The 24,382-nt window shown below is 55.1% G+C and overlaps 1 protein-coding gene across 2 annotated transcripts; it reads right to left on the reverse strand.

Annotated features, from left to right (window-relative positions):
• Positions 1-2,925: 2,925 nt before the first annotated feature.
• SUMO3 (small ubiquitin like modifier 3) lies at positions 2,926-13,147 on the reverse strand. Of its 2 annotated transcripts, none has more exons than XM_031460851.2 (4): positions 13,007-13,147; positions 7,785-7,913; positions 5,729-5,800; positions 2,926-4,273 (listed from the first exon to the last, which is right to left on the reverse strand). In XM_031460851.2, exons 1-4 carry the CDS (start codon positions 13,025-13,027, stop codon positions 4,181-4,183), a joined length of 315 nt encoding a protein of 104 aa, XP_031316711.1. In that variant the 5' UTR covers positions 13,028-13,147; the 3' UTR covers positions 2,926-4,180. The 2 variants fall into 2 exon arrangements, with proteins under 2 accessions (XP_031316711.1, XP_064332703.1); XM_064476633.1 differs by lacking the exon at positions 13,007-13,147 and adding an exon at positions 9,311-11,238.
• Positions 13,148-24,382: the final 11,235 nt, after the last annotated feature.

Below are 24,382 nucleotides of genomic sequence, written 5' to 3' on the forward strand. Positions count from 1 at the left end.
CGTGCTCCGCCGCGGCCCTGAGCCGCTTTGTGGGGTTAAGGCCGCTTCCAGGGGTCCGAATTCCTGTAGGGGACTGTCCAGAAGATCCCGGAGCAGCGGGCGCCCGGCTGAGCGTGTAGGAACCGCCTGGTCCCTCCTCGTGGCCTCAGGGAAGGGTCGGCGGCGGGGACGCGGATGGAGACGGAGGACGGAGACCCCGATGCGGGACGGGGCTGGAGGGTGGAGACTGAGGACGCAGGACTGCGCGGGGGCGGGCGGGGCCGGCCACCCCGGGCCGAGTGCTGGCCGAGCAGACACCGTCCAGATTGTTTTCTGAGGGCGCCTCTAGAAGGGGAGGGACGGAGACGCCGCCGGTCCGCTACGTGCACACCGCGGCTGGTGGACCGTGGCGGGGCTCACCGGCCGTCACCCCGTGTAGTTCAGAGGCGGTGACTCAGGCCCAGCTGCAGTTGCAGTGAGAACATCCATGAAGAAGTCATTTGGTGCCCCGTGGCTGTCCTCACACAGGTTTTAGGTTTGAAAAAGTAAGAAGATTGGCGATTGTGCTCGTTTTAATCGTGTCAGTGTGATTCTGGATTCAGCTCCACCAAGAGAGGAGCTTTGGGAGACTGAGGACGGAGCAGAGCAGCAGACACCCTGCACCCTCCCCGCTTCTGGGTGGGCTCCCTCCCAGCCGCCAGCCCGCCGACCAGCAGAACCCCGAGGCCGCAGGTCCAGACTTCCCCGCCCACCCCCTTGGCAGTACCCCAGGCCACTGCTTCAGGAGGCGGGGCGGCTGCTGTCATCTTCCTCCAGCCCCATCAGGCCCCTGGCTGCTCTGGCTTCTCAGCTGTGTAATGTGTACCCAGATAATTAAATTACTGAGTCCTTTTTTCATAATATTCATGGTGGTTCTCCTCCTGATTGACCCACTGTGATCGGTGACCTATTCATGCTTCTTAGAACTCCATTGACTTTAAAAAAAGCAAGCACTTTTAGTACTTTGTGTCTCTGCCACGCAAGGGTATATGCACCTTTTTAAAAAAAGGCTATCTTCACAACACTTATCCTACATACTCTTCTGCAGGATTTTCCATGGAATGTCCTGTCTAGTTTTCTAGCATGGCATATAACTTAACCATTTTTTGTCTCCTGTGTTCCTGGATGCAGCCTCAGGGCATGGTCGTGGCAAGAAGGATCTGTTGAGTTGAATAAAATTAAACAGTGCAAACAAACCTCACAATTATGCATATTTTAGGGTGGAGGTGTCACAAAAACTCAGTCCAACTAGGTCTTTTTAAATACCATGGTGATTTATTAAAAACAACATGGTACTTTTAGACAGTTTCAAAGAGTGATGGATTTGTACAAATCCTCATGAGGTTTCCTCCTCTGGTTCCAAGTAGCTGCCCTCTCCTGTGATCAAACCATACCCTGACCCCCCCAGAGCCAGTCAGGGGGCAGAAGGTGTGGTTCCCATGCCTACTAAAGGAAAACTCCACTGTTCACTTACAGGAAGTGTGGGTGAGGACAAGCATTATCATCATGACGCTCAGGTAACAGCCTGTCGGTTGCTGGTTATTTTCTGAACTGTATCCATGTGTGTGTCACTGATAATCTTTCTAGACATCACTTTCTTGTGTGTTCTTCAATTATTTTCAGCAATGTGGTGCACAGCTTGTACCAGGATTACTTTCAAGTGGCAAAAACCGAAAATACGAGTTGTCAACATGTTGGAAGTCTCCTCGGTATGGTTGCTGGGGCCTCCAGGGAGCCAGGAGTCTTCCTCCTCGTGGCTGTCACTTGTTCCCTATCTGCGATTCAAGTGTGTTTCTGTTTGCTAAAGCTGGCAACTCTCAGCTCCGGTCAGTCAGTTCTCATGTCCCAAGGGTTCTGAGTAACAGGTGTGTGATACCAAAAGGCTTCACACACAGGAGAGGCCAGCAAGTTCAGAATAAAACTAGTATCTTCTAAATCTTTGGGAACCAAAGTCCTGAAGTATAAAAATGATCTCCTGTTTCACCATAGAGCGATATTAGTACGTGCTTCCCCAGCTGCACTGCTAGGCTGGCACTGCCCCGTGTGCCTGGGACTGAGGGTTCCTGGGATGTGGGACTTCCAGTGCTGAAACTGGGACCCAGGGCACCAAGAACAGGATAAAGAGGGCCTGTCTCCTCCTGAATCGTGAATTTGACCCAAGATCCTGGGAGTTAGGTTCATGTAACAACATTTTAAAAACCGGAATACCAACAGGTCTGTTACCCTAAATGAACAATTTGCATACACTTCTAAGAAAAAAGTCGACCTTAAGGACATTCCCTGCTCCTCTTCTATCGGGTGTTGTGGGTGGACGTTCAAGCAGCTCTAAATGTTCCCAAGTAAACGCAGAGCTGCTCTCCAAACTCAAGGCACCTGACGGGGCCCTCTCCTTGCAAGGGCAGGGGCTGCTCTGCTGGGTACACACACCCCTCCCTCTGTCCCTGCACTGTCACCTGCCTGCTGCTGCTGGAAATGGATCAAGTGCTCCATGTGCCCACTGCCCCTGACCTTCCAGCTTGCGCTCACCTTGCCTGATGCACTAACTAAAACAGCTGTCATTTTAACCCAGGTTTTGTCACAGTGCAGGATGTGGAAAGTTCTCAAATTAGTGTCAACTCACCTCCGTTTCAGAACAGGTGAGGGAGTAGGTTGTCAACTGCACAAAGGAAAATGGTCCTAAGATTCAAATACCAGAAATGTTAAGTCCAGAGTAACATCGACTCGCCACACAGGACGCACATAAGAGGAAAGGGGAGAGCCTGTGAGGGTGGGAGGGTGGCCTGGGCAGAAAACACCGCCCACTGGGAAGGTCTGCAGGTGTGCAGGGGCCTCACCGGATGGTCACCACAAACACTGACTGCGACGTGATGCCCAACCTCCAGATGCAGCATTTAATCCAAGCCCAGAGACAGAATACCAAACTATATTTACTGTTTACAGTAGTAAAGGACAACAAAGAATGTACAAGCTGGTGCATAAACACAACAGAGCCAGCAGACATCCCACGGGTGCCCCGACAGCAAAATACAAAGACACAAACATCTTCAGCAAGGTCTCAGGCAAGCAAGAGACGACGGTGGTGTCGAGCTCTCCAGGGGGCAGGACAGGCAGAGAAGGGCCCTCGGGCAGCAGTGTGTCCACACAGAAGGACAACAGGACAACTACCAAAGTTTCATCGGGACAGACCCCAAAACGCTTCACAGAACTGAAATCACACACTGATGTGGAAGCTGCACACCAACCTGGAGAGCAGGGCAGAGTCCGTGAGGACACAGGTCATCTCTCACCAGCTTCGCCTGTAACCACACTTTGAAATTGCTCCTTTACACAAAAAGGTAACTGCAAATCAGCAATGCTTAATCTGACTTTTTTATAAACAGACCGTCGTCATTCATCAGAAGCAAATGCTAGAAGGAATCTGAGGCCCTGGTGCTACTTCCAGGTGAGACATGTAAGAACTTCTTTCTTCTACAGTAAGAAAAGGGGAAAAGCCAATTTTCGCTGCACCAGGTTTTTCCAGTGCAGCGTCACTGGGCCAGGCCGTGGGTGGTGACAAGTCCTGGACCCCAGACCCCACCTGGGGAACATGTTACTGAAGAACTTCTTACCTTTTATTTTAGGAAACATTCCAGGATTTTCCCTTCAACTTCACTATACTCTGACAAAGCTTAAATCTGCAATGTTTAGCATTGACAAAACCTGTGCCCACAAGAAATGGAAGTGGGAGTTCATCTCCCATCCCAATCGTGCCCTGCAAACTCGCCCCACAGAAGCATCCCCACTGTGGTGACAGGAGTTCTCTACATGATTGGAATGAGCTGGTGGGGGCACCTGGGGTGAGAGCCCCGTCTAGATGAAAAGCGGACATTCAGCCACAAGTTTGAGGGAAATGCTACAGGAGAGAAGAAAAAACAAACAGAAGTAAAATCAAAACCAAAAACCCTCCCAATGCCTTTCACCCCAGCAGAGGGATGAACTGGGATGGGCGAGAGAGGCCAGGACGTGTCCTCGCCGTTCTGAGCTGCGTCCCTCCGGATGTCAGAGAGGAAAGTCATTTTGGTGAATGTCCTCAGGTGTCCACAGCCTCCTTGGCGATTGGCATGGTCACGCGTGCACTATCCAATGGCAAAGATGAGCTCGGTGACACAAGGGGACGGTCCCTCTACAGGCCGCACTCGGAGAGGCAGCCGGTCCCCCTGGAGCCCCCCGTCTGCTGCTGGAACACGTCAATGGTGTCTTCGTCCTCCATCTCCAACTGGTGGGCACAGGGGGAGGCCATTAGTTACATCACAGGAGCGGAAACGCTCAGCCGAACACGCAGGGTCACTGGACGGCCTCCCTCCCGCCGGGGACACAGCCGGGAGGCACCCAAGCTCTGACCGGCCCTCGGGTGGACACGCCGGGGAGAGGCTCAGCAGTGGATTTCCAGTGAGCCCTACTTATGCACCAGGCTCCCCCAGCCAAACTCACAAAAAATGGTCAAAGTTAAGGACTTGACCTGATAGAAAAACTAAGTCTCATTAAAAATAAACTGTCTAAAATTTTACCAAAACTTACGCAAAATTAGACCCCCGCTGGGAGTGTGCGATGAGCAGCACTCAGTCCTGGGGACCGGCAGGGGCCACGCACTTTCTAACAGCGTGGCGGGTCGGGCCCGAGATGGCCGAGCCAACTCCATCCCCAAAGAAGGGGCGCCTCCTGCCTCCGCACCCAAGACCAGGCAGGGATGGAGCAAGTTTCCCGCCCACCTCTTTCTGACACGGTGGACCTCTGCCCAGTCTCTGAACAAAAGGAAGCTTCTGCAGTCACACAGAGACTCACTAGGGCTGGGAGCAGTAATGTGTCCCAGAAACTTACTCAGAAGCAAAGAGAAGGACCGTCTGGGGGTTGGGGGCCTGCTGCAGACACTATGCTCACGGTCACAGGCCACAGCTGAGTGAGGGGCTGGAGGGGGAGCCCGGCCCCGAGGCCCTGAGCTCTGAGCTCGTGCCTTCCCCCATCCCCCCCCCCCCCCCGAGTGCAAGGCCATCGGGGACGCCCGCCGCTGACCGCTCCATCTCAGCCCCGGAAGGGCCCCTAACAGGAGCAGAAAAAAAGCCTCGGTGTGGCTGCGCTTTCGCACCACACAGTCCGATCCTCCCAGCTCTGTAGGGGGGAAGACGGGCATCGTCCCTGCTTCACAGGTGCCAGACGTCCGCGGCCGAGGGACAGGAGCGGCCCGACCCTCAGTCTCCACCCGCGGCCGCGCCAGGCGCTCTCACCCGGCGGAGCTGTGCGAGCCGGCAGGTGCTCCAGGGCTAGCCGCGGGGGCCCACGACGAACCGTGCCCTCCCCACCCCTCTCATGCACAAAGGCTCGGGGGGCGCGACACTGAGCCAGGAATTCAGCCTCAAGCTGCCTGATGCCACAAACTCAGCGTCCAGACCGCAGGGGGAGGGCGGCTGCGTCGGCCCGGCCTCCCGGAGACGCTCGGGGACGAGCACGCGGTCCTCGTCCCTGACCCCAGGCCACCTCGCCAAGTACATTTCTTCGGAAAACCCAGCGTTGAAATTTAATAATTAAAAAAATATATATATGGTAATTAAAACCGCTAAGAAAACGTGAGGTGTTCCAAACCAGCGCTGATCAGCGGCTCTCAAACACAAGCGGCCCGGGGGCAGCTGCTCAGACGCGAGTCGGAAGCAGCCCGCGAGCGCATGCGCAGTTGTACCTGTGCCGGGGTGTCTGTTTCGTTAATTGGTTGTCCATCAAACCTGAATCGAATCTGTCTCATCGACAAGCCCTGAGAAGAAAAAGCAGTCGTCGTGAAATACCCCCAGCTAGCACCTCAATTCAGAACCCAGACGTCTGCATCGGCGCCAGGCGTCTGGGCCCACGGGCGCACCGCCCAGCTGGTCCCAGAGCCGCAGCCGCCCCCGGGACGGCGTGTCGGCAGCCACTGCCCTGCTTCTCAGCTCCTGCTGCCCTCACCGCCCCCCTTCCCCTCCGCGAGCCGAGCCGAGTTTCTACTCCGCGGCACCATCACTTCCTCCCCCAGAAAAAGTTCTCAGAAGCACGTCCAGTGACCAGGGGCACGCGATGAGAAGCCTGCGTGACCGGGGAGCCGCCTCTCTGCGTCCTGAGGGAATGGACCATGTGCTCGTGGTCAGGGCGCAGATCCAGTTCGCCCGGACAGACGGGATCGAAGCTCGCATCTCTGCTCCCCCCGAAACCTTCCAGTACGATATGAAGAAATTAAAACTGCGTCAGCAACAAGGACAAAGAGAACAGGATGGGGACGGGCCAGTGGCCAAAGGACACCACCTCTGGGCTGCAAGCTGTGGGCACTTGACCCCAAGGTGTGGGGGGGGGCAAGAGCCCCGAGAGGCCAAGGGGCAGGGCACACAGGCAGGTGAGGCAGAGGGGCAGCTGACTGGGGATGACCACTTGGAAGTCTGTATCAGACCCCCTAATCTGGGCCCCCAACCCCAAGAGGTCAGGCACTCCCTCCCACCAGCAGGAAGTCCACTCTCTGGAGAGGTGGACTCAGAGCCCCGGGCTCAGGACAACAGGCAAGGGGGGCAGTGACGCCGTGGAAGAAGCAGATGAGTGGCCGCCAGTCCCAGCCCCGAGCCCCACCCCTCCTCCCCTTCATGCTCCCAGGGCACAGGCAGGGGTGGGGGGTGGACGAGGGAAGACGATGGGGAGAAGGGGGGCGGTGCCTTCCGGAACATGTAACCACTCACAGATGGCAACACCTGGGGGCCCCCACAAACCACCAGTGCAGGCAGGTCACCCCACAGCAGCATGCTGGACCTGTCGACACAGCCAGGCGTGCAGCACAGGGGAAGGGAGGGGTCAGAGGACCCGAGAACACACACACACAGACACGCGCTCTCATGCATACACAGATGCACATGCATGCACGCACGCACGCATGTGCGCTCTAACACAGACACACACGGATGAGCACACACCTCTGAAGCTCTCAGGGAGACAGAAAACAACAGAAAGGTCCGCTGGGGGAAAAGGAGCCTCAGAAAACAAACAGAAAACTTTTGAAAATTAGAAATCATGACATAAATAAAGCTGCGATCTTCTCTGAGGAGCAACATCTGAAAGGGGGGAAGAAAAGGAAGGACTGGGGCTCTTTTAGGGTCTTTTTTTTTTTTTTAATAACAACAAAAAGCCCAAGGCAAGGACCATCGAAGCCACAAACAGAGACTAAGGTCAAGTACTTGCAGAGCATCCCGGAGGGGAAGAGGCTGGCCAGGCCGCAGGGCACGGGCCCGCACACCCACTCCTCACCACGGTACAGGGGACCACCAGAGGGCACAAAGGGACCGAGGGGCCCGGGGCACAGTGACGCTCAGGACACAACGACCCTCAAAGTGGTCAGTCTGCCTGGTCACCAGGAGAGGGCATGGTCCTCTGCTCCTCATCCTGAAAAGTGGTAAATAATGGGCAAGAATCAAGCACTGTCTGGACACCAAACTGTGCCCAGGGTAGCATCTCCACAGACACGAAGGAGGGATGGGGCCCACACGCAACCGCTGCTCTGATTCCAACAGCACCAAGAAGACGGCACCCCCAACCAGGGGCACCACGGGCCCTGCCCACTCAACACAGAGCGACCCACCAGCCTGGAGGGAGGTGGCGGAAGAGAGCACCCCCAAGGGCGGTGCACACACGCACCTATGCACATACACAGGCGCACGCACACATGCACACGCACACCAGCATGCGCACACATGTGCACACACGCAGGCACACGCGTGCACGCGCACCTGGCGCTCGCAGTAGGCCTTCATGAGCTTGCTCAGCGGCGTGTGCCTCTTGATCTTGAACTGGACAACGGAGCCGTCCTGCCCGGCCACCTTCAGGTTGATGTGGTCATTCTCCGTCTTCACCCCCTCCTGCAGAGAGACATGCACCTGGGCTTCCAGCCAGTCTCCCCACAACCAGCGCCTTGAAGGCCAGTGTTGCGCGGCTGCAGATCTTTTAAGTCATAAAACCAACCTAATTCTCAGACTTCTCCAGCAGCGCAGCCACACGTGTGACTGTTTTCTTTCTACCCAAAACTTATTTTTATTTATTTAAATTTTTTTTTCTTTTTTGGGGGGGTAATTAGGTTTATTTATTTGTTTATTTACTTATTATTGGAGGTCCTGGGGCTTGAACCCAGGACCTCGTGCATGCTAAGCACGTGCTCTCCCCGAGCTCCACCCTCCCCCTCAGAACTTATCTTTAACTTCTACTGGCTATGTCAGGAAACGTCCTGCAAAGCGTTTTCAGACTGTCAGTTCAAGGGGCAGGGGGATCTGCTGAATAGACACAGAAAACAGTGGCGAGAAAAATCCAACTTGTTCTAAGATGACTCTTGTGAGACTAGTAACTGCACGGACTAGCGGGTTACTTACACTTACAGAGGCTGGTGAACAAGACAAAACAAGGTAACTGCGGTGTGCAGTCGGGGGTCCTGTGCTGGCCAGTCCCACCCGAACCGGGTCATCCGCCCTATTCTGTCATGACATGGCGGCTCCGACCTGTGACCACCGCACATGGGGGGCTCTGGCCCCTGGAAACTACTGGGAGCTGATGGAAGAAGCCTGTGTTCGGAGCTGAGGCTGAGAGCCCGGGGCCAGCTTGGCCAGCTGACACCCTTTGGGAGAAGAGGAGTCTTTTATTTTTGAACAAAATGATGAAGCAGACCCGAGTCAATCTGCAAATGAAGTTTTTTTGGGGGGCAGGGTTTATTGAAACATAGTTTTTTGTTTTCTTTTTACAATTTATTAATGGAGATCCTGGGATTTACAAAGTTCTATTCCTTTCTGGTGCACAGCATTATGATTCAGTTATACCTAAAAAATGATACAAATGAACATATTTGCAAAGAAAGTTTTGAAGGCACTCTAAGCAGGTTTGTTAGTTGTCTCAGCCGACACTCCCTCCTGAGACTCCCGTCCGGTCAGTGCGGACCCGCAGGAGCTGCTGGCCGCCGGCAGACTCTCTCTGCCTTCCATGCGGGCCCCTTCCTTTCCTGGCCCCGGGGACTGCGGAATGGGGACCAGGGACCCGCACCTGCCTGCATCCCCGCACGTGTTCCGGCCCCTAGAGACCCCTCCAATGGGGCTGGGGCCCCTGTGTAAGCCCCTTTCATTCCCCAGAGACTAAGGCTGCATTTGTTTTTTTATTTTTTCAAATAAAGGTTTGTTTGGGCATAATTTGACATTTCCAGAAAAGCTGCAGTCCAGAAGCTCCTAAATCCCCAGCCGGTCTCCCCCGTGTCAGCGCCTCACAGGCTGCGGCTCACCTTGAGTCCAAGAATCCACCGCGGACACATCACTAGCAACCAAACGCCAAGCGTTCGGGTGTTTCACCAGGTTTTCCACTAATACCCTTTTTCAGTTCCGGGATCCGACCCATGGTGCCATCTTGCATTTACAGATAAGATTTCTTTTCCATTTCTTCACGGTGTTAAAATACACATAAAATTCACCATTTCAACCATATTTAAGTTTATGGTCCAGTGGTATAAAATACATTCATAATGTGCAACCATTACCACCATCCATCTCCAGAATTCTTTTCATCTTGTAAAACTGAAACACTGCCCCATTATACACTAACTCCTCCTTCTCCAGGCCCTGGCAACCCCCGTTTTCCTGTCAATATGAATCTGGCTCCTCCTGGGACCTCACATAAGTGGATCACACAGTATTTGTCCTTTTGTGACTGGCTTATGTCACTGAGCGTGACGTCCTCCAGGGTCATTCCCGCTGTAGCTGGGGCCAGGCCTTCCTTCCTCTTCAGGCCTCACTACTGCTCCGATGTGTGTACACACCGTATTTTGCTCATCCACTCATCCACGGACTGACCAGCACTTGGGTTGCTCCACCACTTTAGCTGCCATGAGTAATGCTGCTGTGATCGTGGGTGTACAAGTACCTCTCTGAGACCCTGCGTTCAATTATTTTGGGTCGATTCCCAGAAGAAGAGTTGCTGGATCATATGGTAATTCTATTTTTAAGTTTTGGAGGAAGCTGCCGGACTGTTTTCCACACAGCTGCTACATATGGAGAACCGACAGGTAACAGGGTAGGTCATGTCTGCGCGAGGATGCCTCACTTCTCAGGGACAGACAGGAGCCGATCTGACTCCTGAAACTCCTGCAGCCATCCTGCCATCACCGCCTGACGGCAAAGCCATGCACAGAAGACAGCGAGGCATCAACAGACAGGCTTCCTGAGCCAGCAATTCCTCCAGCATTTCCACTTCACATCCTCCCCGACACCTGCTGTTCCTGTTTTGTTTTTGCTTTGTTTTTCTCAGAGCAGCAATCCCAGTGGATGTGAGGCAGTCCCTTGCTGTCGTTTCAATTTGCAGTTCCCTGGTTAGTGGTGTTGAGCATCCTTCCATGTGCTTATTGGCCATTTGTGGATCTTCTTTGCAGAAATGTCTACTCAAGCTCTTTGCTCATTTTTTGATCAGGTTGCTTGTTTTCTTGTTGCCGAGCTGTAGGAGTTCTCCATATATTCTGGGTATTGAACCCTATCAGATATACGATGAGAAAGGAAAATCAAAATGGGGTCGGTGCTGCTCAGAGAGTATCTCAAACGGAGCCATAAGGCCACTGAGGACGGGGATGGAATCTGACTCTGTGACTCCATCCTGTCCTGACGATGGCGTCCATGACACCTGCCACACACTCGGGACACCTATGGGACAGCCACTCCTGAAGGACAAACACTTCTTTCTGTGTCAGAGCACAGCTTTGTGGCTTTTCTTTCATAAGCCCCTGACTCTTTCTTTTCCCCAGAAAGCTCTTTTGGTTTTACCCAAATCTGTGTCTCCCAAACTGCAATTCTTAGGACCCCAAATAAATTCTTCTTTTATTTGCTGCCGTCTGTTTTTTTTTTTTCCGGTTGATAGCAATTTGCATATATCCTCTCCCCTTCTACGAGCTGCCTTTTTACTCTATTCATAGTGTCTTCCAATGTACAAAATTTTTAAATTTTTATGAAGTCTGGTTTCTCTATTTTTATTTCTTGTTACCTGTGCCTTTGGTGTCATATCCATGAAATCACTGCCAAGTCCAATGTCGTGGAGTTTTTGTCCTATGTTTTCTCCTAAAAGTTTCATAGTTTTGGATCTTACATTTAGGTCCTTGATCCATCTTGAGTTAATCTTTGCATATGGCATTAATTAGGATCCATGTGGAGAGAGGATGCATTTGCTTTTCTAGTGAAAAGATATAGGTGTGTCTAGAACAAAGCAATGCAGGGGCCAGAACACAAAGCAAACAAACAGGGCAGCGGCTGCAGACCAGGCAGAGAAAAGCACCGAGAACAAACGGCAGGCCCCGGGTGAGTTCTCAGTAAACAAGTGAACGCATGAGTGAAAAAGAAAAGAAAGAGAAGAAGAGAAACCCTAAAGACCACCACCACAGTTCACGACAGTCAGTCCCCTTCGAGGCGGAACTGGTTCCCCAACTGACCCACAAGGCTTCTTTTCCACAAAGATGGCCCAGGAGTGGGCCTCCCACCCTCTCTGCCGCAGGCCTGGAGGAGAGCGCGGCTGCAGGAGCCTGAGCCCCAACCCGGGAGGCGCCGAGGGCGCGGCGGGCAAGGGTGGGGCGTGCGGCGCAGCCATCCAGTCGTTTTGGAAGTAGTTAAAACAAGTTTATTCAGCCCAGCCGGGCCGTGGACCTCGACCACGTGGGGGAGGTAAGTTTAAACGCCCTGGAGGAATGAGTAGTGTGTGTATTCCACTGCATTTAACCTGCAGTAAGAGGAGGCCACCTAGAAGACAGACAGAAGGCATTTACACTTGGCCTCGGACAAACAAAGGACCCACGGGAGAGCAGCTTAAAACGAAGGCAGCTCCGACTGCTTCTGCAGACCCGAGGCTCCGGGAGGGCGACCTTCTCACACCACGGCAGGGGAGGGCAGGCTTCCTCCGAGCCCCCACCATGGCCCCCTGACCCGGGGCTCCCGGCAGGCCCACCCCAACCCCAGCTCTGCCTCCCGTGTGTGCTGGGCTCCAGTCTCAGCTGCGGGGTGGGACAACCTCCAGCAGCAGCTGGTATCGGAGGAAGCCTGCACGCAAAGCATTCAACTCGGAGCAGATCTTACACTTGAAAAACACAGACCCCAAGAGTGCAGACGAAAAGCTCCAGAAACTTGCTTTTAATGACAGTAGAGAGCACACCCGCGGGCCTTCCCAAGGGCTGCAGGCCAGCGCACCAGAGCCCGGAGCCACAGCGGAGCGCGCGTGGGGAGGGCGTGGCGCACCCGGGAGGAGGGGTCCAGGTCAGGCCTCTCGGAGCCCCTGTCCCCAGCCTGTGCCCTCTCGGCGCCCCGCAGTGAGGACGGAGGAAGGGACCACGCGCACGCGAGGGACAGCAGAGCCCAGGCCGCCGGGACCGTGGGTCCCCGCACTAGGGGCGTAGTGACGGAGGGTCCCGGGAAGGGAAGAGGTCCAGGGGAAGGGCGGTCCCAGAGAGGGCTGGGGATGGGGGCGACGTCGGGGGACGGGACCCCGGCGGGTCCTGACTGGGAGAGGGTCTCTGCGAGAGAGAGAGTGCCGGCGAGAATGGTCCGGGCTAGGGGCGCCCAGGCTCCGGGACCTCGGCCCACCGGAGGCGGGGGCGGAGTTCGAGGGCCGCCGCCCCTGCATGGGGCGGGGCCCAAGCGGAGGGGCGGAGCTCGTGGGCGGAGCGGCCCGTGGGGGCGGGGCCAAAGGTTGGTGCTCGAGGGTGGGCGGGGCCTAGGGCGGAGTCTGGGTGGAGGGCGGGGCGCGAGGCTGGGAGGGGGAGGGGAGCCGAGCGGAGCCGGGCGGCGCGGGGTGGGGGCGGGGAGGCCCGGCGGCGCCCCTGGGCCCTGGCCCGGGAGGCCGACGGCTACGGGCGGCGGAGGGCGGCGAGGCCGGAGGCGCGGGCGCGGGCACGGCGGGGACGGCGGGCCGGGGGTCCGAGTCCGGGGCCCGGCCCGCGCCCGCCGGCCCTTACCTTGGGCTTCTCCTCGGACATGGCTGCGCGCGGCGGGCGGCGGGGCAACAGACAGCGCCGGGCAGGCGACTCACGCTCTCGGCCCGCCGCTCTCCCGCCGCAACTGCTCGCGGGGCCGCGCTTTGCCCCCAAATCCCCTCTCGCCGGTTGGCTGCCGCTGGTCACGTGGCGGGTGCGCGCGCACGAGGCGCGCTCCCGGGGCATCGGGGCCGCGCCTGGCCGCCCGAGGTTCCTGGTGGTTGAAAATGCGTCACCGGGCGGGGCCCCGCGCGATCCGGCGTCGGGACTTCGGGGGCACTCAGGGCAGCTGGGGAGGGTGGGGCGCACAGGGTAGCTAGGGTGGGGAAGCACGCTGGGACCCGGGGTTGGGGGCCGCACTGGGACCTCGGGGATGCTCAGAGTCAGGCCATCAGGCCTGGCAGGTGCTGGGTCAGGGACCAGGCCTGGCGCATTATCTTGGATCCTGAGCATGGCCTGTCCAGCTCCTCAGGGACCTGGTCCCCCCACCTTGTCCTTCGCTTACCGCAGTTCCAGCCGCCAAGCCGGGGTGCCCCCACTGGTTTCCTCTATGGTGAGTGTGTTTCCTAGAGGGGAAAAAGGAAAATAAAGCCAACCTGGTGAACTACCTCCAGTGGCTACAGGGGACATGGGTGGGAGAGGGGTGTCTTGGGAGCCGACCCCACTGCTGGGAAAGGCTCTGTTCGCCTTCACGGAGGAGCCAGGTGTCTGGTCATGAGGACCGGCTGAAGGAAGAAGGCGTCCAAGACTGACCCACCTGGTAGTTCCATCCATCAAGTCCACACAGGCTCCACCCAGAGCTCCCGGTGGACAGGGGCATAAACAGGGCACTTTCAGGGGGGCATCAGGGAAGTGGGAAGTCTCACTCCATCCACTTCGCCCCACACACTTGGCCTGGCTGCGCGCTCTGTGGCTTGCTCCTCTGCCCTTGTGCAGTGCCCCTTTGGGCCTTCTGAGCCAGGCAAGTGGAAGCTTAGCACCTGGGGGGAGGGGGGGTACCCGACGCCCTCTTGTGACCGTTTTGCAGGCCTATCAGGAGTGCACACTCAGCACCTGATGCTAGGGCTCTGCACCTGAACCTCACAACAGCCCACTCTACAGGTGAGGAAGTTGAAGCACCTGAGGTCCCAGCGTGGGTAAGCAGTGCAGCTGGGATTTGAACACAAGCAAGGTCAGACCAGTGTGCTCTACTGTCTCTGGGGCAAACCCAGGGCTAGACCCCTCACCCCCACTCAAGACAGGTGGAAACGGGCACTCAGGTGGGCACAGGAGACGTGCTGGAGAACGGGGGCCAGGGTCAGGTGTCCCCAGGACTTTGAGGCAGCTGTTCTTCAGAGGCCCTGGCTCTTCCTGTCCCTGTCTGGAACCGAAATGCCTTCAGATGCAGTGACCAGGGACAGCCAACGTATATTGACCACTCAGGGTGTGCCAGGCATGGTACTGAGCTAGGATCACCCCACCCAAGGCTCACAACACTCTGGAGCAGGGACCCTCATGATCCTTGTTTTGACAATTAGGGAGTGAAGGTTTGGGGGGTGGGGGTGGACTGCACAGGGTCATGCAGCTAGAGGTAGTGGGGTCCGGATTTGAACCTAAGTGACTGAATGGCTTCCCTCCTGTCTGAGTAAGACCCAACTGACTACATCTGCTCATTTCATCAAAAGCCCACGGAGCCAAGTTTTCATGGGCCTTAATTTCACAAACCATTTTTGACTCTTAAACATTCACCTCCTTGGCTAAAGGCACCACTTAGGAGAAGGGGAGGGGGCTTACTGAAATGGAGCTGGTGTGTCACAGGCTGGCAAAGTCTCCATTGAAAGTTCTGGTCAGAGCCAGCCTCCATCTCAGCCAGGTCCAAGGGTTTGGTGCCTTTCATGATGGAGTCTGGACTGTGTCTCCTCTACCAGAGGACTCCTAGGTACCAGGGCCAGCTCGAGCTGTGCCTCCGGGAGAGGGGAGTCTCCAGGGACTGGCCTCTTCCAGGACAGAGATGGACAATGCTAGGACAATGGGGACCAGAACCACCCCCAAGACTGGCTGTGGTGTGACTTTCGGTAGGGAGTGTTTGGACCCATCATCCATCCTCCACCATCAACTGTAAAACATAACATTGTTTTATTTAACACAGACACATTAAGCTACGACAGGTTACGGATGGAAGACACGTTCTTGTTTCAGACTTGTTAACATGTGAAGAGTATGTAACTTAGAATTGATGGAATACAGTAGCTAAATGTGCTAAAATAAGAAATTAAACCATGGTTCATTCATATAATGAAAGTCTATGTCACTATTGAAAGAAATGTGTAAAAAAAGAGTAATGATAACAGGAAAAGATGCTCATATGTTGATAAGTTTTTAAAAAACAAATTATAAAGCCACTGTGGTTTTGGATAGCCAGAATATCTGTATAAAATATTTTGAAAATCTGTTTGAAAATATCAGATCACTAGCAAAACAGAGAAGACTTTCTCTGAGGGGTAAAGACCCGAGAAAGATTTTTCCTTTGAGGTATGTGGTGATTAGTACGATGCGTTAGTCAGCCCAGCTGCTGTAACAAAATACCCTAGACTGGGCAGCTTAAACAGACATTTATTCTCCCGCAGTTCTGCAGGCTGGGAGTCCAAGACCAAGGTGTGGACAGAGTGGGTGTCTCCTGAGGCCTCTCTCCTCGGCTTGTAGGCAGCTGCCTTCTCCCTGTGTCCTCACATGGCCTTTCCTCTGCACAGACAGAAGGAGAAGGAGGAAGAGACAGACACAGTGCAGCCCCTAATAAAGACAGTGGACAAGAAGTTGAGACACTAAGCAGTACTTCTGAGTCTCATAGGCTGGGGGAGACAATAACTGGGCAGAGCCTGCTGCAAGAATAACTGGTAGGAGGCTCTGATAATAACCCAGACCTTCTGCTGGAGCAGTGAGTCCCACAGCAAAGGAGTAAGGCTGAGGTGTAAAGGATCAGCCCTCGCAAAGACCGAAACCCAGCATCCAGACGGCTCACTCCCGCACTGGACCCAGCTGACCTGCTCTCCTTCCCACTGCCAGCCTGATGCAAGGGAGCCAGGAAGTAAATGATCCAAAACCAAAGGGGGAAATTGTATCAATTAGCTATCATATAAATACATATGTATTATTATATAAATATATTACATAAATATATACATATTATATAAATATATACAATTATCTATTATATAAATATATAGTATTATATAAATTATATATATACATATTTAAATATACATATTATATAAATATACACATAATTATGTAATGTGTAATTATATATTACATACATACACAGTATATAAATACATATTATATAGATCTGTAACTGTATATACAACTATACATACACATGTAATCCACAAGAGAAAAGGGTATCGGCATTATTGGACAGATTTTAAAGTAACTCTAAAAACTATGTTCAAGGAAACATTATGAGATGGAAATTTTCATCAGATAAGCAGAATCTATAAAAAAGAATAGATGGAAATTTGAAAACAAAAATACAGTCACTAAAATTACGAATTCAGTGGAGAAGTTTAACCGCAGACCACACATGGTGGAAGAGGTGATCGTGAACTGGCAGGTAGGTCAGAAGAAGATAGAAGCAGAGGGAGAGGACTGTCCCAAGAAAGTGAGAAGTGACTTTCAAACCACTGCAAGAAAAGTAAGGCAATTAACAAAACTCAACCGACCTAACAAAGTCATAGAGACAGATAAAGGGCAGCAGCAGAAATGCAAGCAGAAGACGTTCGTGCAGCGTGACCTGCGCTCCCCAACACCTTCGTTCTGGTTCTGTTATGATGCCATTTTACAGACCTGGAAGCTGAGGCACAAGTCTCAGATCCAAGGTCACCTGGTTAGTGAAAGCAGCAGAGCAAGGATTCAAGCAGATTAAACCAGTTCTAAAACAAGGAAGTAGAATGCAGCATATAAAATAAGAGAGTAAGAATAAATACAGGTAACCATATAGATAGAAATGGGTTAAATTATTCTGTTTAAAGGCAGTGGCTCCCTACCTGGGTCAAAAAATGCAACTATGTTTATAAGAGACACAACTAAACATTAGGGAAAAAGGGTAAAAATAAAAGACAGAAATGCTAATAGCTGGTAACAATGTTCATATCAGATAGAGTGCGTTCTAAACCACAAAGCATTAAATGGGCAGAGAGGTCTATTACACTAGGAACAGGTCCATTCCACCAAGAAGCAGGTAGGAAAATGCAAGTAGGAGTCTGCCTTTTTATTTTGCTTTGTTTGGTGGGGGGATTAGGTTGGTTTATTTATTTATTTTAATGGAGGTCCTGGGAACTGAACCGGGACGCTGTGCGCATGCTGAGCACATGTCCTACCACTGCCTACCCTTCCCCCTCACTCTTTTTTAGGTGTTTAACTACCAACATCTCTAAAGCCTCATCCCTGCCTCTTTCTTCCCTACATCTGGGCAGGCAGAGAAGGGAGCCTGGGAGACGCCCTCTTTGGTACCCGTGGGGAATTGAAACCACACACGCACCTGCCTGTGAAGGGACCCTCACTGCGGCCCCAGCCCTGACACAACGGAAACCCCAAGTGTGTCTCCTTTCCTGCCTCTCCAGCCATTCTCAGACCTGCTTAGAGGCCCGTCCTGCTCTCCCCAGGAAGCCCCACTGTGTGAGGGGTGGGCTTTTCCACACCCTGTGTGTGTGTGTGTGTGTGTCTGTGTGTGTCCATCAGTCAACAACTGAACCAAATTTTGGGTGAGGATCCATCTTCTTTCTGAAAGGTTGACCCACGACAAAACTAAGCATAGAGAGAATCTGAATCACATGGTTCATAAGCTCATGATATTTGCATAGGGAGAGAAAGTAAGGACTTGGAAGCCAACAAAAATTATGTAATATTTGTAATCACCTGTGGAACACTTGCAGTATGACCACATATTAGGTCTTTAGACAACCTCATTAAATTGTAAGCAAAATCATACAGAGGGCGGGTTCTGCCCAGGACGTAGAAAGCTGGAATGATCACCATCCCAGTCTAAAAGCAAGAAAAGCTGGACAACTTAGAAATCGTAGCTTTTCTTAAACCTATCGGAAAGCTGGGATGGCAGCCTTCTTGTCTATAAGCTTTGGGTCCCTCTCTAACCTACCCCCTATTATTAACCTTTCCAAGTCCACTGCAGGGCAGTGAGGAAGGTGGCCTTTCTCTGCAGAAACCACTCCACCTGGGCCCTTCCCTAACGAGGCCCCACAGCTCACTGTCCCCAGGCCCCAGACAAGGCTCAGACATCCACAGTCCACCTGAAAGATGCAGGTCCTCACCAGTTGTACTGCTGGGGTCTGGGGCACGTCCTAGACACAGACCTCATGCCTGTCACAGCAGGGAGACGAGACGAGGCTCCACAGGGCTCAAGGTGCGGGCGGGAGAGTGGCAGCCCAGAACACAGGCTGAGGGTCACCTCAGACGTGAGGCCGTGTCACCAGTCTGGGAGACAGAATCCAGGGCTTCATAGGGTCAGTCAGCTCGGCATTCTGCACAGCGATGCTTCTCGAAGTCTGATCCTGGACCAGCAGCAGCCAGGCTTCCTGGGAACGCATTACAGGGGCCCCTGCCCAGGCCTGATGGGTCAGAGGCTCCGGGGTGGGGCCCAGCGTCTGTGTTTTGTGAGCCTTGCTGGGGATCCAGGTGCTGCTCAGATAGGAGGCTACAGGTGAGCTGCCAGGGAATCTGGAGAAATGCAGGTTCTGACTCAGCGGGTCCTCGGCTGGGACGGAGAATCCGGAGGCCGATCAAGCTCCCAGGTGATGCCAATCCACTAAAATTTGGGCCAGTAAGGAGCGAGCCTCCAGGACAGTGGTTCTCAGCCTCGGCTGTGCATGAGAATCACTTGGAGAGTTTGGGGGGGAAAATGCTCATGCACACCGCACCCCCCCCCAGCCCCAGCCCCATGCACTCACTGCCTCTGGAGGTGGGGTCTGGCCCTGGTGGTGCAGGTGCAGCCAAGGGGGAGAATTGCCGCTGTGGAGGGAAGGCCTGGGATCCCAGAAATAGGGTGTTGGGTGGACCTACGACATGCAGCCTGCTCGCCTCCCCTCCAGCCCTGCACCGAGTCAGGAAGAAACGCATGGGCGAAGTGCCCTCGGGGGCCGCCTGCTGCAGACCAGAGAGGTTGCTCTGGAACAAGGTCACCTGGTCTCCGTGGTGGATGGAATCCACCTTTCAGTGACATCGGGGAGCAGGGGGTCCTGGTAAGGTGGGTGCCAGGTGTCAGTACTTAATGCTAGGGACAGACTGGGAACAAGTAATAGTGTCACCTGGAAGGAGAGGAATCAGTTTCTGAACCCTGGGAGTTGTGATGGCAGGGCCCTGGGGATGAATCTGACTAAGCTGGCAGGCAGAATTCCAGGTCTTTGGGACAAAACCCCTCAAGTCACCACAGTGGGGGCTCCTGGCTCCTCCCCAGTTGCTTCCAAGGCTGGTAAGGGAGGACCCTGCAATTAGCCAGGCGAGACCATGAAGTGGCTCTCAAGGATTCCCCCAGAGGGACTTGTGGCCATTTTCAAGGGTCCCTGTGTCCTGGAGCAAAGGAAACCCTCTGGGACCCTCTGAGGTTATTACATTGCTCTGAAGGGGCTGCAGTCAGCAAATGAGGTCCACTGGCAAAAGTGGGGCTTCGAAGGCCAGGTGAGAATGGGGTCTCACCCTGAGTCCAGCTCATGGTGGGCCCTGGGGGAACCAGAGATCCAGATTGCGGAGTGGACACAGGCACACTTAGTGCCTGATGGAGCCTCCTCACTCGTCCGCCTGGCAGGAGGGAAGGGCTCCCTATAGAAAGGGCACTGCCCACCCTGCTGCCCAGATGGCAGACTGGAGGGACCACACATCCCTGGGAGCGAGCCCTGCAGGCCAAGGCCCCACTCAAGGCTCGAAGGCACAGGGTTCCCCTAAACTCACATCGAAGCCTTAATCCCAGCACCTCAGAATGTGCAGTATCTGGAGAGAAGCTTCAATGAGGTAATTAAGTCAAAGTGAGGTTACTAGGGTGGGTCCGATCTGACCAGGTCCCTAGAAGAGGTGATCAGGGCACAGACACACCCAAGGGGGACGACCATGTGGGGACACAGGGAGGAGATGGCCATCTGCATGCCCAGGAGAGGGGCCTCGGAAGGGACCAGCCCAGTGACACCTGGACCTCGGGCTCCCAGCCTCCAGGCTGTGAGAAAATGCATTTGTGTGGTTTCAGCTCCAGCCTGCTGTGTCTGTTACAGCCTACTGACACAGCCTACAGCCCCCTGGACCTCCCCGGGGCAGTCATGGGGCCAACGCGCCTGGAGAGCAGCTACATCCGGGTGGCGTGCCCATCACAGCTCCTGGCACCTGGGCTGCAGCCATGGGCCTGGTACCCGCCCCATGCCCTTCTCCCGCCTGCCAGCCAAGGTGATCAGAACGCAGGGCGCTGCTCTGACCTCTGGGTCTCTGTCACCTGCAGCCCTAGGGGAGCCTACCCACGCCACCCCTCGGGCAAGCCAGGCCTGCCTGGTGGACAAGATGCAGGAGCTTCTCGCTCCAGGCGTGTCATGACGGTGCTCCCCGGGGTCTGGCAGTCTGGAACAGGATGGAATGTCCCCCAAGAGAGGACAGTCGCTGCATGTTGCACTGACCACCATGAAGGGGTGGCCTCCATGCCTGGGTTTCAGTCACGTTGCCCACATCTGGGCCGGCCGTGGTCAGGGGCCTGTGACCACCACGGGCCGTGCGAGGAGGAATGGGGAGTCGGGGCACTGCGCCTGGGGGAGGCCGTCCGGGCGGGAAGGCGCTGGCCCGGCTTTGACCCTGGAACCACCAGCGCTGCACTCACAGCCTAGTACTCAGTCCCCTCGTGTCCTTGGAAACAACTTGTGGTCATTTCGGGGTCTGGACCCCAGGTTCAGTGTCCCCAGGCAAGCAGGCTTCTTGTGGGCCATCCCCACCTCTTCTGCCCTGGACCAGCGTCCCAGGGGAGACCTCAAACTTTCCTGGGAAATGGGCCAGGTCTCCTGGGCATGTCATCAAGCCTCCTGCACTGTGGCTTCTGTTCCCAAGACCCCGTGTTGGGGGATGAGACCTCCAGCAGGAACCCAGGTGTGAATTGTTCCAACCTCCTCCTCCAGGGGCCAGCGGTGCCTTCCAGCCTCCGCCAGCAACCTTTTGCGGACGGGGTAACCGTTCATCATGCCCAGCTAACTGCTCTCTATACCAGGCTAACTAGTCTCCATGCCTTGCTGACCTACTCTTTATTCCAGATCACTTTTCATGCCGAGTTAACAATCCTTTATACTGGGTTAACTATTCTTTATGCCTGGCTAACAGTTCTTTGCACCAGGTTAATTACTCTTCATGCCTAGCTTAACTACTCTTTGTGCCTATTAGCTACTCATTATACCAGGTTAACTTTTTTATGCTGAGTTAACTGTGTTTCATTCCTGGTAACAATCCTCTATAATGGGTCAACTATTCTTCATACCAGATGAACTACTCATCATGCTTGTTAACAATTGTTTATGCTGGGTTAACTACCTTTTACACTGACTGAGTGACCTACTCTACGCGGAGCTCACGACTCTTCAGATGGGGTCCCCTCTGCCCCAGTCACTGCCCTGTCCCCCGCCAGTAAGCAGCAGGGCCGGCACCTGTCCCCTCCCCACGGCCCCCTGGACGTGACTCTGAGATGGTCTGAGTAGCTGCAGGAGGCCCTCGTGATCTCGTGGAAACGCTGGAACAGGAAAGTGGTGATGCTGCTACCGGGGATACAGGGCTGGAAGCCATGAGGTCTGCACAAAGTGCCTCATTTTTACCCTCAGTCTGAGATCCTCATCGACTTGATCTGGCCAAGTGTGGACAGAAGAGGGGATTATTAAGTAGAACAAGAGGGACAAACAGGTGCCAACGAGGGATGTGAGATTCAGCCCCTTGAGGGGGAGCGGAGCCGGAGACACCGAGAGCTTGGAGGTAATGGGCCGAGGTCACGGGGGCAGCCAGGGCCAGGGCGGCTGGAGGGACAGGCCTGGAAAACGACGTCCTCTTGGAAAACGCCAGGCAGCGTGCCAACTCCGGCCACGCCAGCACCCGGCCGGGCTTCAGGCCACTGCAAGCCCCAGCACCGCTCCCGCTCTCAAAGAAAACTCAGTTTATGTTGTTGACTGAGTGCCACTGCCCGCGAGCTTACAGAACTAAATCTGTGGAAGAAACTGCTCAAGAATGCTCTACTGACTGGATTTGGTGATTTATCCCCAGTCAGGAACTGCTCTTAGCGTTCAGAACTTAAACAACGAGATGTCTGCTCCGAGGCTGCAGGTTAATACATTCTTTAGCTCCGGGGAGAAAAGTCCACCCACCAAGCGGCTCTGGCGGAGACAGCACTGCCGCCTCCTCTCCGTGGGCGGGGCCTCCTCCCGTGGGCGGGGCTTTCCCTCTGCGGGAGGGGTCTGCGCTGGGGGTCTGCGCTGGGGCTTCCCAAACCTGCCACCTCCTCTCCGTGGGCGGGGCCTCCTCCAGTGGGCGGGGCTTTCCCTCTGCGGGAGGGGTCTGCGCTGGGGCTTCCTAAACCGGCCTTAAGAAGACTGTGGCAATGCTCTGAGTGGAAATGTCTCAAGTGAGCGCAGCTCTCCAACCCTCGATGTGCCCAGTACGGCCCCAGCGAGGGAGGCCAGTGCCGTGACCGGCTCCCGGCACCCCATCCCCACTGTCCCCGCTGCTGATGGGAGCCAGGGGGCGCACAGCCCCGGGGCCACGGGGAGGAGGGCTGTGCGGCAGGGAAGCATCTCTGGGCTCCGAGCCGCTGGACACACTGACATCCTTCTGACTTAGCAGCCAAGGGAAACAGGAGTCCGTGCAGCTTCCATCCTTCAATGTGTGCAGATCCTGGGGGGCTGTGTCCCCAGCAGAAGGCATGGGACCGGGGGTGAGGGGTGGCAGAGGACGACTCCTCACCCTCTCCCAGGGACCCAACCGGGAGCCCGTGCACCCTGACTCCATCAGGATTGGCTGGACACCTTTGTACCAGGGGACACAGTGAGATCTCCAGCCACCCAAGATGCCACCGTCACGAGTCCCTCGGCTCACTGAAGTGGGCACGTGGCTGGACAAAGTACTACAGTGGCAGCCGTGACCATGAGGCATGCAGATTCCCACTGAGCGTCTGGAACTCTGGGGACTCAGGGCACCTGCCAGGCCCCCTGGGGAGTGAGCACGGAGAACGGCCACCTGATCAGCCATCGCCAGGCCAGGATGCGATCAGCAGGGCCTGTGACCCACATCGCACAGCACGGCGGAGAGTAGGACCAACAGGGGACCTAGAACAGGACGAGGATGGGGGGCTTGGGACCCCCACACGGGCGACCAGGCCGTCCCACCCGCCTCCTAGCCTCGTTCCTCAGGAACCTCGGTGGCAGGATGGAGTCGCCTTCCCTGAGAGCCCGCCCTCCTGCCATCTCTGCACCCGGACTTGCACCCAGGCTGCCATCCTCCTGGACCACACACGGATCTGTTGCTCCGGCTGGGACGGTCCGTGAGAACTGTCTCCTCAGAGTAACTTGCTAAGTCAAGATGTTGGCAAAATCACAGGGGGCCCCGTCCCTCTGCCCTGTCTTGAGAAGCATCACAGACCCCCTCCAGGCAGGTGCCCCTCTCAGGGGGGAATCTGGCAGAGGCTGCATATACGTAAAGCAGACATCACGGATGCTCTGACCCAGAACTCTACGTAGCACTAACAGAGCGGACCAGGAGGCCGAGACACAGACGAGCCCAAGGATGCCGAGAACCAGGTCACGGGAACGTGGCCACTGTGTACCCATCAGGTCAAGTGCAGGGCTTTTTAACCCTGCTCAAAGTGACCTGTCCTAAGGAGCAGACGTTGCAACAAGTACTTTGTTCAGCATCCCTTCCTTTCAGAGCAGAGACCTCAACATAATCAGACTGCAAACTTCTTAACTGAATCCAGGGCACTGTAAGTTTCCAACAAGGCCACGCCAGGCACAAGGCCACCTCTGCCTGGGTCCAGAGGTGGAGACACAACCTCACTCTGCCTCTGCCCCATCCACGCTAGATGTAGCCTGTATCACTCAACACTCTAGAACGAAAAGCCTGGGGCTGACCTGCCCATGAACTTGACCCTCCACTGCATCATGCCGGACAGGCCCGCACTTCCCACGGGGACCACGGATGGACAGGCTGACCTGCAGGACAGTGGAGTCCAGAGTCCTGGTGACTGAGGCACTAGAAAAACGGCTCAGCAGCACCTCAGAAGAGGGGAGACCGCTCCTCAGGACCAGGTACTGAGACCCCCGGGGTGGGGGTGCCAGGCCAGGGACAGTTCAGCACACGGCGCAGCCGGGGTAC

Source organism: Camelus dromedarius, chromosome 2 (genome assembly GCF_036321535.1).
Source record: "Camelus dromedarius isolate mCamDro1 chromosome 2, mCamDro1.pat, whole genome shotgun sequence".
Taxonomy (NCBI): domain Eukaryota; kingdom Metazoa; phylum Chordata; class Mammalia; order Artiodactyla; family Camelidae; genus Camelus; species Camelus dromedarius.